Source organism: Oncorhynchus clarkii, chromosome 15 (genome assembly GCF_045791955.1).
Source record: "Oncorhynchus clarkii lewisi isolate Uvic-CL-2024 chromosome 15, UVic_Ocla_1.0, whole genome shotgun sequence".
Taxonomy (NCBI): domain Eukaryota; kingdom Metazoa; phylum Chordata; class Actinopteri; order Salmoniformes; family Salmonidae; genus Oncorhynchus; species Oncorhynchus clarkii.
Window position 1 is genome coordinate 16,559,470 of NC_092161.1, and position 15,577 is coordinate 16,575,046.

General features: G+C 46.5%; 2 protein-coding genes across 2 annotated transcripts in view; one reads left to right on the top strand and one right to left on the bottom strand.

Annotated features, from left to right (window-relative positions):
* Positions 1-624: 624 nt before the first annotated feature.
* Positions 625-15,577, bottom strand: part of LOC139366972 (ligand of Numb protein X 2-like) — a 38,685-nt gene continuing 23,732 nt past the window's right edge. The window contains exons 5-13 of the mRNA XM_071104787.1: positions 14,193-14,431; positions 13,975-14,112; positions 13,661-13,860; positions 12,261-12,665; positions 8,653-8,847; positions 8,332-8,509; positions 7,749-7,998; positions 6,896-7,054; positions 625-5,932 (exon numbers count right to left, since the gene is read on the bottom strand). Of these exons, the coding sequence (XP_070960888.1) occupies positions 5,797-5,932; positions 6,896-7,054; positions 7,749-7,998; positions 8,332-8,509; positions 8,653-8,847; positions 12,261-12,665; positions 13,661-13,860; positions 13,975-14,112; positions 14,193-14,431 (1,900 nt within the window). The 3' untranslated portion in view covers positions 625-5,796. The remainder of the gene's footprint in view (positions 5,933-6,895; positions 7,055-7,748; positions 7,999-8,331; positions 8,510-8,652; positions 8,848-12,260; positions 12,666-13,660; positions 13,861-13,974; positions 14,113-14,192; positions 14,432-15,577) is intronic.
* Positions 1,590-4,210, top strand: LOC139366974 (general transcription factor IIIA, b). The gene is made up of 9 exons (XM_071104789.1): positions 1,590-1,703; positions 1,890-1,984; positions 2,294-2,390; positions 3,028-3,116; positions 3,194-3,267; positions 3,349-3,432; positions 3,582-3,817; positions 3,943-3,996; positions 4,082-4,210. Exons 1-9 carry the CDS (start codon positions 1,590-1,592, stop codon positions 4,208-4,210), a joined length of 972 nt encoding a protein of 323 aa, XP_070960890.1.

Genomic DNA, 15,577 nt, shown 5'->3' on the forward strand with positions numbered 1-15,577 from the left:
ATTGGGACAGAGCAGGAGAATGAAGACTGGGTTGTGACTAAATCACACCTATCATAGAACAATATGGAGGAGGTTGATAAGATCACGATTAGGGCTATAAATGTAACGGGTATGTGAAGACTGGAGACAGACAGTCGCTCAGCTCAGACTACAATCGCGCACACACACACACCACAGACAGAAGATAGCGATGCATAGTGTCAGGAGCCTGCATGACAGTTTTAAAGCCTACAATCAATCAGAGACAGGCAAGCTCAAAGACCTGAATTGCAACAACTGCTGTTCAGTAAAAATGATCAATGACTAGTCTAGTCTATTGAATTCACCAATAACAGTTAGGACTAATCTAGGTCTTGGATATCAGAGCCAGAAACCCAATCACATCCATTTGCAAGAGGCTATTTTGCCTCAATCTCAAGCAGTAGCCTATTTCATAGTAGGCCATGAATGTAAGTTTAAAGCTGCAATATGTAACTTTTTGGATGACACATAGAAATGTGGGTTATAAATCTGTCAATCTCATTGAAAGCAAGTCTAAGAAGTGGTAGAGCTGTTCTCTGTGTGCTATTTCTGTCTTGTACTTTCAATTCTGTACACCAGCTTCAAACAGTTGAAAGTACAATATTTTGGGTTCTATAAAATATATTTCACAGCAGTTTAGACGGTACAATGGTTCTCTACACCATACTTGCTTGTTTTGTCACATAAACTGGAATTATGTGAACTGTTTGAATTTTAGCAACCAGGAAATGGCGGAGCGATTTCTGCATAGTGCGTCATTAATTAACCCATGGAGATTGATAGAGGACTCGAATGCCCAAAAGCCGGTTGTGTCATGGGCAGTGCCATTGGACGTTCACCATTTTGTAAGTAGTCAACTGGGTGGGACCTTCTATGAGTTAAGGAAGGATCACATAATTCCATCCAGATCAGTGGGATCGGCCAATGAATTATACTCATGAGCAAACATTCCATAACTGCAGGTGGCAGTAAATCGCCAACCTTGACTTTATACCTGTTCAAACAATACATTTCAGGTGGCAGTATACAGCATTTCAGTTTCTTTACCAACTCATAGAAGTAGTAGAAGAAGAAAATGGACTACTTCAAAATGGAGATGGCCTCAATTGTGCTGCCCATGCTCTCACATATGCCATAACCAGATCAAATAATCAGTCTACGATTTACAGTACCTTGCTATATGCTGTTTTAAAGTCAGGTGTGCGTCAATGCACAGCAATTCACTGTTCCAACCTCCTCCAATCAGGAACTAAAACTACGTTCAAATGTAGAGTGATGGTTGAATAAAATCATGAAGCAGGTGTCCAATATTAATTTATAAATCATCAATATTTCACCAAAATAATAATAGTACTTAGGCCTGAAATTAATTTAGGCTATTACAGAGCCAGACTTTGCTTTCTATTTTGTTCACTTTCCATTGCGTGGATTGAAACACCCCTGTATTATCCAACAGTGGTATCGCCCAATAAAATATATAGTCCTCAGGTGTTAACCCATGTAGGCCGGTAAACGACCTGACCTATTGGTTTTTCGTTATCAAAACACTGTCATCTGTACAATTAAAGATGGGGGAAAGGATTCAAGTCCAAAGAAGCTTTATTTGTTCTTTTGTCAACTGCAATGCCACCTTCAATAAATCATGGAAATTAGATGCCCATCTTTGCAAGCACACAGGTTTGGTGAGTACCTATCCTTCCCAGCTGGCATCTTTTAACAGATGGTCCAGATCAGATCCTATGTACTGAATTTATAATTTCTGTTAATCAGAAACCTATTGACGTAAGTGAACTGAACGTGAATGAATGTCTGCGGTCAGAAACACGTATTATTGTGTTTTGTTACTTGGTCACGTTTCTCTTTGACAGAAACCCTTCTCGTGCGAGAACTGTGACAAGAGCTTTTGTACCCGCTACCAGCTCACCAGACACGGGCTGAGCCACAGTGGAGAGAAGCCATACACGTGAGTATGAAGCTTCACTATCCTATAGGGCAATGGTTCACGGTTAATGATCGGCTGTGTACGAGCCTGTATGGCTGTTCCTGCCTTCAACAATGTCTCATTGTTGCCTTTCCAAATGATTTGGCAGACAGTCAGTTGGCTAAAGTAAAGACTAGCACCAAAGCTACGGGTTAGTTGTAAATGGGTTTGAACCAAATGTTTCTGAATCAACTCGAGTAGGAGCGCTAAACCATTGTGCTAGGAGTCATGCAATTCATTATTGCTCTTCCAACCTTCCCTCCGGTCACTCCTGTTTCTGTGCGTCTGCAGGTGTCAGTCTGCAGGATGCTCCGAGGCCTTTGTCACACATGCCAGCATGAAGAATCACATGGCTCGCGTTCACCAGCACCAGGAGAAGCACTATAAGGTTGGCTAAACCGAAGTCAGACTTTGACGCACCCAATGAATCACTGATACCACTTGGTTTAGTCTGAAACAAAGCCCTGCAAAAATCGTGGCCATTTTCCTTAAGCCAGAATGTTTAATGAAATTACATTTGACTTTACTCTACTGCTGCTTGAAATGTGAGGTTTATTTAGAGCACCAGCACTGAAGCCCATGCTCTAAACTATGTCAACATCTGTTAGTATGTGTGCATGTAGTCTTGTGCACTTGCCTTCGGTCATAGGCAGACATCTTGCCACAGAAGTAGACCTGCGTTTTGCCTGTGTAATAATATTTTCCTGCAGTTTGTCTAATTTCAACCAGCTGAATGACCAACACCAGACATCATGCAGAGTAAGTGGGGGGAAAAAATGAATCAATATTCGACAGACAAGCTACTTTTATCTGCATGGCATTGCCTACATGGTTGACGGCACCACCATATTTTCATGACTCAGGCTAAACCGAGGTTCACATTCATCACCCAGTTGATGGGTAAAGGTCAGATTCCTCGACTTCCACCTCCAGGTGTGGCTGAAGGAATAGTGAAGGCAATGTTGGACTAAGACAAATGGTCCGCATGCTAATTTTCATTCAAAGGTTTGTAAATTATGTTCTAGTGTGACCATGTGCACTGTGGGATGGAGTTCAATAAGAAGAACCAACTCAAAACACACAAGATTAAACACACACAACTGCTGCCCTTTCAGTAAGTATAACACACTGGCCTCTACAAGAGAATGTGGACTCTACCACATCAGGCTGAACTCTGACCCTTTCCCATAGGTGTATCTTTGAGGGCTGTAAGAGAGAATTTGCAGCTCCCGGACAACTGAAGCGCCATGAGAAAGTACACCAAGGTGAGCCCTACACATGCCACATACCCACAAGTCTGATCAGAGGTCCTGTGGATGTTTTATCTAGCCATTTCTCTTTCCCAGGTTACCCCTGTGCTGTGGAGGACTGTCCATTCCAGGGGAAGACTTGGTCAGAGTATCAGAAGCACAGGAAGGCTGTGCACAGAAGTATGTAGGCCCTCCAACACTGCCACCCTCTTGACCATGCTGCAACTCATCCCTTTGCATTGTCTTGTGAACCCCTCTCACATGGTCCTAAATATTATATGGATTTAAAACGGATCCGATTGTAAAGTCTTCACCGGTTGTGTGTTCAGTCAAGCTACAGTGTGATAGCTGCAGTAGGATGTTCCTGGGGGCGTGGTTTTTGAAGCTGCACCAGCTGCGGGTCCACTCCGGTGCGCCCAAGAGGGTGTTCCGGTGCTCCGCCGCTGGGTGTGAGAAGACCTTCACCACCCACTTCAACCTGGAGAACCACGTTGTGTCAGACCATGAGGGCAAGCGGGCTTTCTCCTGTACCCACGAAGGCTGTGGCAAGCGCTTCGCTATGCAGGTGAACTCATGGGACAAGGCTCCAGTTACAATATGGTATCCTGTCACTTCGCAAATAGTTTTGCAGAACTCAATCTGTCTAAGTGGAATATTTGGTGTAAAACAAAATGTTTTTATATTCCTTAGGAGAGTTTGAGACGGCACCGAGTGGCTCATGACCCAGAAAGGAAAAAGCTGCAGGTGAACGCTGGTATTGTTGGGTATATGGTGGAAAAGTAGCATCCCAACATGTAGTATTATAATCCACTACTTTTTCCTTTTGCAGAAGGTGTGTCCTAAAAAGAACAAGCCGTTGGGGCCAGCCTCTACACAGGCTGAGACCAGCAGACTGGCTGAGACCAGCAGACTGGCTGACCAACTCCATAACACCAGCTTGGGCTACTCTACATCATAATACCAGCTTGGGCTACTCTGACCTGGACTGGTCCATCAGAACCATGGGGGTGTAAATCTGAAACCTGTGGAACAGGAACCTATTCTTTGCTACTTGTCAAGCTGTTTTTGTTTAGTTAGTTTTCAAGAGCTGAATTTCAGTTATGTATCAAACACTTATCTAATAAATCCTCACCAATGCATGGCTGGCTCCTTGTCTTTTAATGGTTATGTAATGCACTATGACACTTTACAAATACCCAATGGTGTCGCACATGATTCACTTTCAAAGCATATTATCAAGTCGGGTCCATCCTGGGAAGTGTGAGAACTGGGCCCAAAATATGTCTTCTCCAGCAGTTTTTTTTTAAATTTTTTCTCCAAGGAAGTGATTGAGTGAATTTGGTAGACACATTGACTGGCTTATTTGATAGACTAGAAGTTGAATAAGTAGGACATGTGGCATCCCAGAAACTGAGGAAACTACTATCAGCCTTGTGGGAGCCAGGTGGGACCACTAGCCCTGAGTGGCTAGTGGTCCCACCTGTTCTAGCCGCCGACTACCTTTCAAGCGGCCACTAGATCTACCTGATCACAAATGGCCAATCTGTAGGCGGGTTGGTGACGGTGAACAAATTGCATCGGTGTGCTTGCAATGCACCACTCCAATAGTTTGTACAGAATCCAATGGAACTTGTCATGGTATTGTTAAAGATTTTGTTTGGGTGCCAGGCAGGTATTAACCCTGCCGAAAGGAAGAGTACCACTACCGGACCCACAGACTGCCCAGTGTAGCCTGTTTGCCAGAGCCAGTGGTGTGAAAATACCATAAAACCTCGCAGCACAGGGATAACCCAACGAAACGGCAGAGCAACTTCATAGAAATAATTCACAAAGAACCCAGTCATCAGGATTTGCAATCTGTATTACCACTTCTGAACACATCCAGGTGCTGAAATGATTCCACTAGCAGTGTTTTCCTCCTTCAGTATGAAGGTGTGGGGCCAGGCAGATGTAGGTAAGAACTGACTCCAAATGCTCTCTGTGGAAAATATTTATCAAATGGCAGAATCCACAAGTAAACCCTAGGGAGCTGATGGCTGGGTCGTCATGGTGATGAGGCCTAACGCTGTGTCCAGGGGACTTGGGCCCCCAGAGTAAGGCCTTGGGTTTATTCAGTTGGAGCGAGTAGGTGAAAACGTTTTATCCCATTTTTCTCCTGATGACCTTAGCAACGTTTCAGACAGAAATACATGGCCTAGAGCTGATCTAAATCATTACATGGCAGAGACTCTTCTGTTCTATGCAATGAATTTCCATCTGTTGCGGCCACCTGAACACACCCTTGGTATATTCAACTGCAGTCCAGAGACGATGTACTGTCCTTGAACAGATACAGTCCCGATAACATGACCATAGGAACACAGTCTGTTTGTGGGGCTGACAGTCCGCCCTAGTATCAAGTGATTTTCCTCTAGCCTGGTTTGATGAAGTCTGTAATTTGGCCCAGGTTACAGTAGGTCCAATCTAAAACAATTTCAGTATGGTATGATTTGGCGCCATAGCCTGGTTAGATCCAGTCTACAGTAATTTCAGTATGGCATGATGCTATGCCAGGCTGCCAGGCCAGGAGACCACGGTGAGAGCCACTCTGCTACGCTGCTCCTTCAGCATGGGTACCAGGGCTGAGTGGCTCATACCAGCCGTAGACAGTCCATTAACCGCCACTATCATGTCCCCACACCTAGGGAACAGAGGGGACACAGAGGGGCACATCAAAATGGATGGACCACATACAGAAATACACCAGTTTATTATGTACACCCACCCCTTGTTCATGAAAATGGTTTGCTCCAACAGACAGTGAGTCACATGGCCATGGCTTGCTATTTAAAGTAGGCAGACAGGCACCAAGGAATTCAGTTACTGTTTGATTGAATGTTATAATGGGCAAAACTATTGACCTAAGCGATTTTGAGAGTGGTATGATCATGTCAGGCGCTCCGGTTCCAGTATCTCAGAAATGGCCGGCCCCCTGGTCTTTTGACACACGATAGTGTCTAGGGTTTACCGAGAATGATGAGACAAACAAAAAACATCCAGTCAGTCCTGTGGGCAAAAACAGCTTATTGACGAGAGGTAGAAGGAGAATGGCAAGAATCGGACAAGCTAATAGGCGAGCCAAAACAGGCAAATAACGGCACAGTACAACAGTGGTGTTCAGAACGGCATCTCGGAACACACAACTCATCAGTCCTACTGCAGCAGACGACCACACCGGGTTCCACTCCTATCAGCTAAAAACTAAAAGAAGAGGCTCCAGTGGGCACAAGATCACCAACACTGGACAATTGAGGAATGGAAAAATATCACCTGGTCCAAGGAATCCTAGTTCCTGTTGCATCATGCTGACGGCAGAGTCAGGATTTGGCATATGCAGCAGGCATAGTACAGGGTGGTGTAATGGTGTGGGGAATGTTTTCATGGCTCATGTTAAGTCCCTTGACACCAATTGAGCAATGTTTCCATGCCCAGAAGGATTCAGACTGTTCTGGAGGCAAAGGGGGGTCCGAACCGGTACTAGATGGGTGTACCTAATACAGTGTATGTGTAAGATAATATAAGATGTACTTTATTGACAATTAACTTACAGAGAACGGAAATGTGTCTATATGCTCACAACCCAACAACATGACTGAAGGCTTACTTGAGGCGGCCATCGTAGTATGCAGGCGTTCCAAGGACAATGGTCTTGATGAAGAATGCCTGGTTGCTATGGTTTTCCTCGTATCCCCCGACAATGCTGAAGCCCCAGCTCCCAGGGTGACTTCTACGCAGAACAATCTCATGGCTACTGTGAAGGTAGCTGAGAGAGAGAGAATACAAAGGGAGAGAGATGGACGGAGAGAATGAGCCAGTGTTTTAGTGAGAGGGCGAGAGACAGGGGGGGAAGATAGCGGGAGGAGCAGGGAGAGAAATGGGGAAGGAGGGCAAGAGAAAGACAGAAAAGGAGGGAGGAAACAGAGAGACAGATAGGGAGGGAAAGAAAGCAATAGAGTAAGGGTGATTCAGAGGGAGGGAGAGAAACAAAGAAAGACAGCAGAAGAAAAGGAGAGAGCGTAAGAAAAAAGAGGGTGAGTTTGAGGCTGCTCTCTGCACCAGTCTCAGAAGGAGGAATTATGGAGAGACATTGGGGATGTCACCACATGCCTCTCAGTTGATAATCCACACTACAGCACAGTTCAGGACAACACACACACAAACATAATCCCCCGTATGGACCTCCTTACATAACACACACACACATAATACTGACACATGAAACGAAATACATATTCTAATACCTCACACACTCAAACACAATCTCCCTGGATGACTTCAGGTGGCCTTCAATAGTCTAAAAGGTCTTCCTCTCCTCAGCTTCACCTACACTAACATGAAACCACTAAATAAGTCACAGCAATACTTTCACACAAACTCCCAATATCCCAAACACCCCAAGTGAGTCCAACCCAAACAGGTGTGTGTGTGTGTGTGTGTGAGGGTTATATTCTCTGTACCTGGGCAGGCCGAGCCACAAGACCCAAGAAGGGGACCAGGAGGAGTCGTAGTCTGAGTTGTGTGTGTGATGATGTGGGGGAAACAGCTGGTCCTCGGGGCTCTGAACCTGGCCTGGCTCCTCCACCATGCTGACCTCCAGCGCCCTCAGCTGGACGGAGGGCGATGCTGCGCTGGCCTTCAGGGTGCCCACCGCCTCACTGTGGCTCAGGTAGGTCAGGTCCTGGCCATTGATACTCAGGAGGATGTCACCTGGAGAGAATGAGAGAATGAGAGAATGAGAGAGAGAGAGAGAGAGAGAGAGAGAGAGAGAGAGAGAGAGAGAGAGAGAGAGAGAGAGAGTGTGTGTGCGTGTGTGCGTGCGTGCGTGTAGGAGTGAGAGAGGGTGAAACAGAGGGAGGGACAAAAAGGACAGAGTAGAACAGTTAGTTAGGGACAAATAATCCTGAGAGACACTGACCTCTGAGACTTCAGCTGAACAGATAATGAGCACAGGAAGAAAGCCAAACCAAAAACTGACAACTTGAATTAGGCCTTGAGAATAATATCAGAAGCTCCCACTGGGGGATGTGAGTCATTACTCACCTCGTTTGATTCGTCCATCACGTGACAGGCAGCCGTGTGGTTGGACGCTGGTCACAAAGATGGGCAGCTCGCCACTCTTGCTGCCCCGCCCCCCGGCCACGGTCATACCCAGAGACTCATGAGGCTCCTTCTTAACAGTGATGTGTTTCTCCTTACAGGTCACACACTGGGACAGGTCCTACACACACACACACACACACACACACACACACACACACACACACACACACACACACACACGATAAGAGAGGTCAGTATACAAAGATACACATTAATAGACACAGTCAGACACACACACTCCCTTCAGGTGTGTGTACTCACTCTGTGGGTGCTGGAGCGAGCCAGGTGGGCACAGGTAGGCACTGGGCTGGGGCTGGGGGAGAAGCTGTGGTGGTGGTGGTGGTGATTGGGGAGGAAGTGGTCATGGCAGTACAGGTCTCTGTTGGAAGTGGAGCTTGGTGGAGGGGTAGGCTTACTGGGCCGGCCAATCAGTAGAAAAACTCTCTCGCCGCTGGCCTGTAGTCGACAGGGAAAGAGAGAAGGATTGGCCATCAAATCAAATCACATTTTATTTGTCACATACACATGGTTAGCAGATGTTAATGCGAGTGTAGCGAAATGCTTGTGCTTCTAGTTCCGACAGTGCAGTAATATCTAACAAGTAATCTAACAATCCCCAACAACTACCTAGTATACACAAATCTAAAGGGGCGAATGAGAATATATTAGTATATGTATGAGCGATGTAGGCAAGGTGCAATATATGGTATAAAATATGAGTAATGTAAGATGTAAACATTATGAATAAAATACAGTATATACATGTGATTTGAGTAATGTAAGATACTGTATGTAAACATTATTAAAGTGGCATTATTTAGAGTGGCATTGTATAAAGCGACTAGTGATCCATTTATTAAAGTGGCCAGGGATAGAGTCTCAGTTTCGGCAGCAGCCTCTCTGAGTTAGTGATTGCTGTTTAGCAGTCTGATGGCCTTGAGATAGAAGCTGTTTTTCAGTCTCTCATTCCCAGCTTTGATGCACCTGTACTGACCTCGTCTTCTGGAAGGTAGCAGTGTGAAAAGGCAGTGGCTCAGGTAGTTGATGTCCTTGATGATCTTTTTGGCCTTCCTGTGACCTCAGGTGCTGTAGGTGCCATGTAGGGCAGGTAGTGTGCCCCCGGTGATACGTTTTGCAGACCACACCACCCTCTGGAGAGCCTTGCAGGTGAGGGTGGTACAGTTGCCGTACCAGGCTGTAAAACAGCCCGACTGGATGCTCTTGGTTGTGCATCTGTAAAGGTTTGTAAGCGTTTTGGGTGACAAGCGACATTTCTTCAGCCTCCTGAGGTTGAAGAGGTGCTGTTGCTCCTTCTTCACCACACTGTCTGTGTTTGTCTGTGATGTGTACGCTGATGAACTTAACACTTTCCACCTTCTCCACTGCTGTCCATTTATGTGGATAGGGGGATGCTCCCTCTGCTGTTTCCTGAAGTCCATGATCATCTGCTTTATTTTGTTGACGTTGAGTGAGAGGTTGTTTTCCTGACACCACACTCCGAGTGCCCTCACCTCCTCCCTGTAGGCCGTCTCGTCGTTGTTGGTAATCAAGCCCACTACTGTTGTGTCATCTGCAAACTTGATGATTGAGTTGGAGGTGTGCATGGCCACGCAGTCGTTGGTGAACAGGGAGTACAGGGGGGGGGGGGCTGAGCACGCACCCATGTGGGGCCCCAGTGTTGAGGGTCAGCAAAGTGGAGATGTTGTTTCCTACCGTCACCATCTGGGGGCGGCCCGTCAGAAAGTCCAGGTCCCAATTGCACAGGGCTGGGTTGAGATCCAGGGCCTCCAGCTTGATGATGAGCTTGGAGGGTACTATGTTGAATGCCGAGCAGTAGTCAATGAACAGCATTCTTACATAGGTATTCCTTTTGTCCTGATGGGCTAGAGCAGTTTGCAGTGTGATGGCGATAGCGATAGCGTCTTCTGTGGACCTGTTGGGGCGGTATGCAAACTGAAGTGGGTTTAGGGTGGCTGTTAAGGTGGAGGTGATATGATCATTGACTAGTCTCTCAAAGCACTTCATGATGACAACAGTGAGTGCTATGGGGTGGTAGTCATTTAGTTCAGTTATCTTTGCCTTCTTGGGTACAGGAACAATGGTAGCCATCTTGAAGCATGTGGGGACAACAGACTGGGATAGGGAGCGACTGAATATGTCCGTAAACACACCAGCCAGCTGGTCTTCGCATGCCCTGAGGATGCGGCTAGCAGCCCTGCGAGGGTTAACACGTTTAAATGTTTTACTCACGTCAGCCACAGAGAAGGAGAGGGGAGGGGGGGGGGGGGGGGGGGTGCAGTCCTTGTTGGTGGGTCGCGACGGTGGCACTGTATATCCTCAAAGCGGGCAAAGAAGGTGTTTAGTTTGTCTAGAAGCGTGACGTCGGTGTCCATGGCTTTCTATTTGTAGTCTGTGATTTCCTGTAGACCCTGCCACATATGTCTTGTGTCTGAGCCGTTGAATTGCAATTCCACCTTGTCCCTGTGCTGGCACTTCGCTTGTTTGATTGCCACGCAGAGGGAATAACTACACTGTTTATATTCACTCATATTCTCAGACCTCTTTCCATGGTTAAATGCGGTGGATCACGCTTTCAGTTTTGCGCGAATGCCGCCATCCATCCACGGTTTCTGGTTAGGGTAGGTTTTAATAGTCACACTGGGTACAACATCTCCAATGCACTTCTTTATAAACGCACTCACAGAATCAGCGTGTAGGTCGATGTTGTTCTCTGAGGCTGACTGGAACATATTCCAGTCCGCGTGATCAAAACAATCTTGAAGCGTGGCTTCAAATTGGTCAGACCAGCGTTGAATGGTTCTCGTCACTGGTACGTCCTGTTTGAGTTTCTGCCTATAAAACGGTAGGAGCAAGATGGCGCCGTGGTCAGATTTGCCGAAAGGAGTGAGGTGGAGGGATTTGTATCCATTTGGAAGTTAGAGTAGCAGTGGGCGAGGGCATTGCCCATGCGCGTTGCACAATCAATATGCTGGTAGAATTTAGGTAGCTTTGTTCTCAAATTTACTTTGTTAAAATCCCGAGCTACAATAAATGCAGCCTAAGGATATATGGTTTCCAGTTTGCATATAGTTCAATGAAGTTCCTTGATGGCCATCTTGGTGTCCATCAAGGAATGTACACAGCTGTGACTATAACTGATGAGAATTCTCTTGGTAGGTAAAATGGCCAGCATTTTATTGTAAGGAATTCCAGGTCAGTGAGCAGAAGGACTTGAGTTCCTGTATGTTGTTATGATTACACCATGAGTCGTTAATCATGAAGCATACACCACCGCCCTTCCTCTTCCCAGAGAGGTGTTTATCTCTGTCGGCGCGATGCATGGAGAGCCCGGTGGCTGAACTGACAACATATCCCGAGAGAACCATGTTTCTGTGAAACAGAGAATGTTACAATCTCTGATGTCTCTCTGGAAGGCAACCCTTGCTCAAATTTAGTCTACCTTGTTGACAAGAGACTGGACATTGGCTAGTAGTATACTCGGGAGTGGTGGGTGGGAGATGTATATGTCTACGGAGCCCGACCAGGTGGCCGCTTCGTCTACCCCTTCTGCGGCGCCGTTGTTTTGGGTTGACTACTGGAATTAGATCCATTGTCCTGGGTGGTGGTCCGAACAGGGGATGCGCTTCGGGAAAGTTGTATTACTGGTTGTAATGTTGGTAAGTTGACGTTTCTCTTATATTCAATAGTTCTTCCCAGCTGTATGTAATAAGACTTAAGATTTCCTGGGGTAACAATGTAAGAAATAATACATAAAAAACAAAATACTGCATAGTTTCCTAAGAACTCGAAGCCAAGAAAAACTGTCCCAACTCACCGTTTCAGAAACACTGTTTAAACCAAAGTCTTACCTGTATGATCTGAGCAGCCTGTTCAGGCGTGCCGTGGCGTATGTCCTGTTCATTGACCGCCAGCACGCGGTCGTTACTACACAGCCTCCCGTCCTTGGCCGCCAGGCCGCCGTCTAGCAGGTCTAACACAAACACCCCCACCTCGTCCGTCCTGCGCACCAGCTTGATGCCCAGCTGCTCTGACGAGTCCCGCTTGTGCAGGGTGATCCTCAGGCTGACAGGGCTGGATGGGGTGCTCTCTGGGGTGGAGCAGGGGGCGTGAGGCACAGAACGGGTGGTGAAAGGGGGCGGGCGAGAGGCACAGCGGCGCTCTCTCAGGACAGTGAGCTGTAGCATGGCACAGGGGCGTGCAAACGTGGAGCGGGCAAAGTTATGGGGCACGTTGCTGATGTCTACACTGTTGACCTAGGAAGGGGGAGAGAGAGCACTGAAAGGGATATTTGGGGATTTTAGCAATGAGGCCCTTTATCTACTTCCCCAGGGTCAGATGAACTCATGGTACCATTTTTATGTCTCTGTGTCCAGTAAAAAGGAAGTTAGAGGTAATTTTGCAAGCCAATGCTAACTAGCATTAGCGCAATGACTGGAAGTCTATGGTATCTACTACCATCCTAGTAGGTACCATAGACTACCAGTCACTGCATTAGATATATTAGAGAAAGGAGGAGATAGGAATCCCAATGGGCAATGAATGGAGGAACGTATAACGTCTCACCTAGCAGACCGTTGACCAATTGCATTCACGATGTCTTGCTACGCCACGTGGTTCCTAAGCTAATCGTCACGCAATCCCTTCTCAAAGTCAGGATCGAGAAACCTGCCTATTTTCCTCGAAAGTATGTAAAGTCACGATGGCAAAGCTATACAATATTACAGAGAACAAGTGAACTATCTCACATCTCAGAAAATATATGTAATGGTATACTAAATTCATGCTACATTTGAGTTTTAGAGCTAGTGCTTAATTGACCCCCATTCACTCAAGCTCTCCCTGTCCCAGAATCTCCCAGAATGCACTGGTCCATGGACGACGCATAGGCAAAGTACATAATGGCCGTTAATACAATTCCAATAGCGTTTCCCATCTCCTCAAATGTATCTCTGATTGCATCTACTAGCATGCTAGCAGTTACCATAGACTTCCAGTCATTGCGCTAACACCAGTTAGCAATTGTGCTAACGCTAGTTAGCAACTTCCTTCAAACTGCACGCAGAAACTTAAAAATGGTATCCATGAGTTCATCTGACTCTAGGAAAGTAGATAAAGGGCTTCAATGCCAAAATCCTGAAGTGTCCCTTTAAGAGAGGAGGATAATAGAGAATGAGGAAAGGGGGGTAAAGTGGTTAGGAAGAGGAAGAGTGGAGATAGAAGAAAGATTACAGCCATGTAGGACCCTCACCTGTAGTATCTGGTCTCCGGCCAGAAGCCTGCCATCTCGAGCAATGACCCCGTCACGGTAAACTTCCTGGATCACCACGTTGATAAGAGGCGTCTCGTTGCCCCCGACGATGCTGATGCCAAGTTCTACATAGGGGTTGGAGCGGTGGACCTCGATGGTGGTGATCTCACCCTCTGGAATGGACGGCAGCTTCACACAACCTTCACACAACATGGACATGGAAGCACATCAATCTCTTATAATTATGAATGTTTAGATTCATTTAGAGAGGAAGGTTAAGGAAAGCAAGTCAGATGGAGGAAGTGATATCATACCTTCTTCTGCGGAGAGGGGCGGGGACTCGGGGCAGTCCCATCCTGAGGAGGCGGAGCTGGCGGTACGGAGGAGGTGGATGCAGGGGTTACTGAGGGGTCGCTTTACCCTGGGCACCACACACTCCAACCCTACCACACCTACACAGAGAGAGAGAGGTTAGTAATACACACACACACGCGCACACGCACACATGTACACAGTTATTGCTCTTACTCACTGTCCTCCTCAGTGCTTTCCTCAAAGGCAGGGTTGTCCAGTCCAGGCTCATCAATCCACATGGGAACACTGCTGCTGGCGGTGCCACCAGGGGGCGAGGGTGAGCTCTCCTCCCGCAGGTCTGTCTCCGTCTGGAGGGAGCGGGGGGACCTGGGTGGGCTGGTCACCATGGCTCCCTCCTCCCCGTGATCACATGGTGGGCCCTGTAAATTGGTCTGCTGAGACCGAGTCCCCGGACACCTGGGCACAGAGAGAGAGGGATTTCAGAGGTTACACAACTGGCCAATGTTCCCTCTAAGCTGTGCACGTGAGAAGCACGAGATTGAACTTCACTCAACATTCTAGAGTATTCCCCATTAGTTAACACTATCAACGTTTCCCTTTAATGTGGGAATTGTGATCGAATCAACGCAATATTAGCCACTTTCAATGCAACTTACCGAAAACAAAACAAACTATGCAAGACTTAGTATGCAAAACAAACTATGCAAGAGATTTTGTTGTAGGCAGAACGCATAGGAGTAGGATACTATTGCATTGACAGGCACAATTCAAGGCCCGTACTCTACACAGACCGGTGTGCCATAACCAATCAGAGCTGCAGTAGGCCTAAATGAAAATAAAGCATTTCCATATATGGATCTGTGCCATTCACTTTGAACTGGACTGTTTTTACAACATGAGCGGGTCGTGAGTAGATGCGGTTGTTTTGAGATCAAAGCAAGAACTACATGTAGTGAGCATGTGCACATTTGTACATATATGTTCATATCCTTTGCCAGTTAGTGAGTTATTAGCCCAGGTATAAATACTTTGTTGACAGCAATAGGGGAGTGATCGCTTCCTACAACAGCACAAAACGTGTGCATCTTTGAAAAGCGAGTCAGGTAAATAGCTTTTTTTGTTGTCTTAAAGGAGTAGTGTTGTATTTTGAGACAGGCTTGAATAAGCTAAGTAGCCAATAGGCAGAGGGTAGCATCATTTGTCCGATTATCTGTATTAATGGTATGGGAATAATGCTGCATTGTTTTGTAAAGTGGTTTCTTGCATCAAACAACACAACAACATTTTCAGTCACCTCCTTGTCTGAAGGACAAGTGGATAAACAGGTTAATGTCAAGTTCTGCATGTTTTTTTCCCCAAAGTCCCATGGAATGTAGGCCTACATTGAACACCACACATTGGCGGCTACTGTAGGCTGAATGATCAGTTTTACCTAATTTTTACCAGCATGTTACATGTGCAACCAGAGGAAAAACTCTAGACCACCTTTACTCCACACACAGAGATGCATACAAAGCTCTACCCCATCCTCCATTTGTCAAATCTGATCATAATTATATCCTCCTGATTCCTGCTTACAAGCAAAAACTAAAGCAGGAAGGA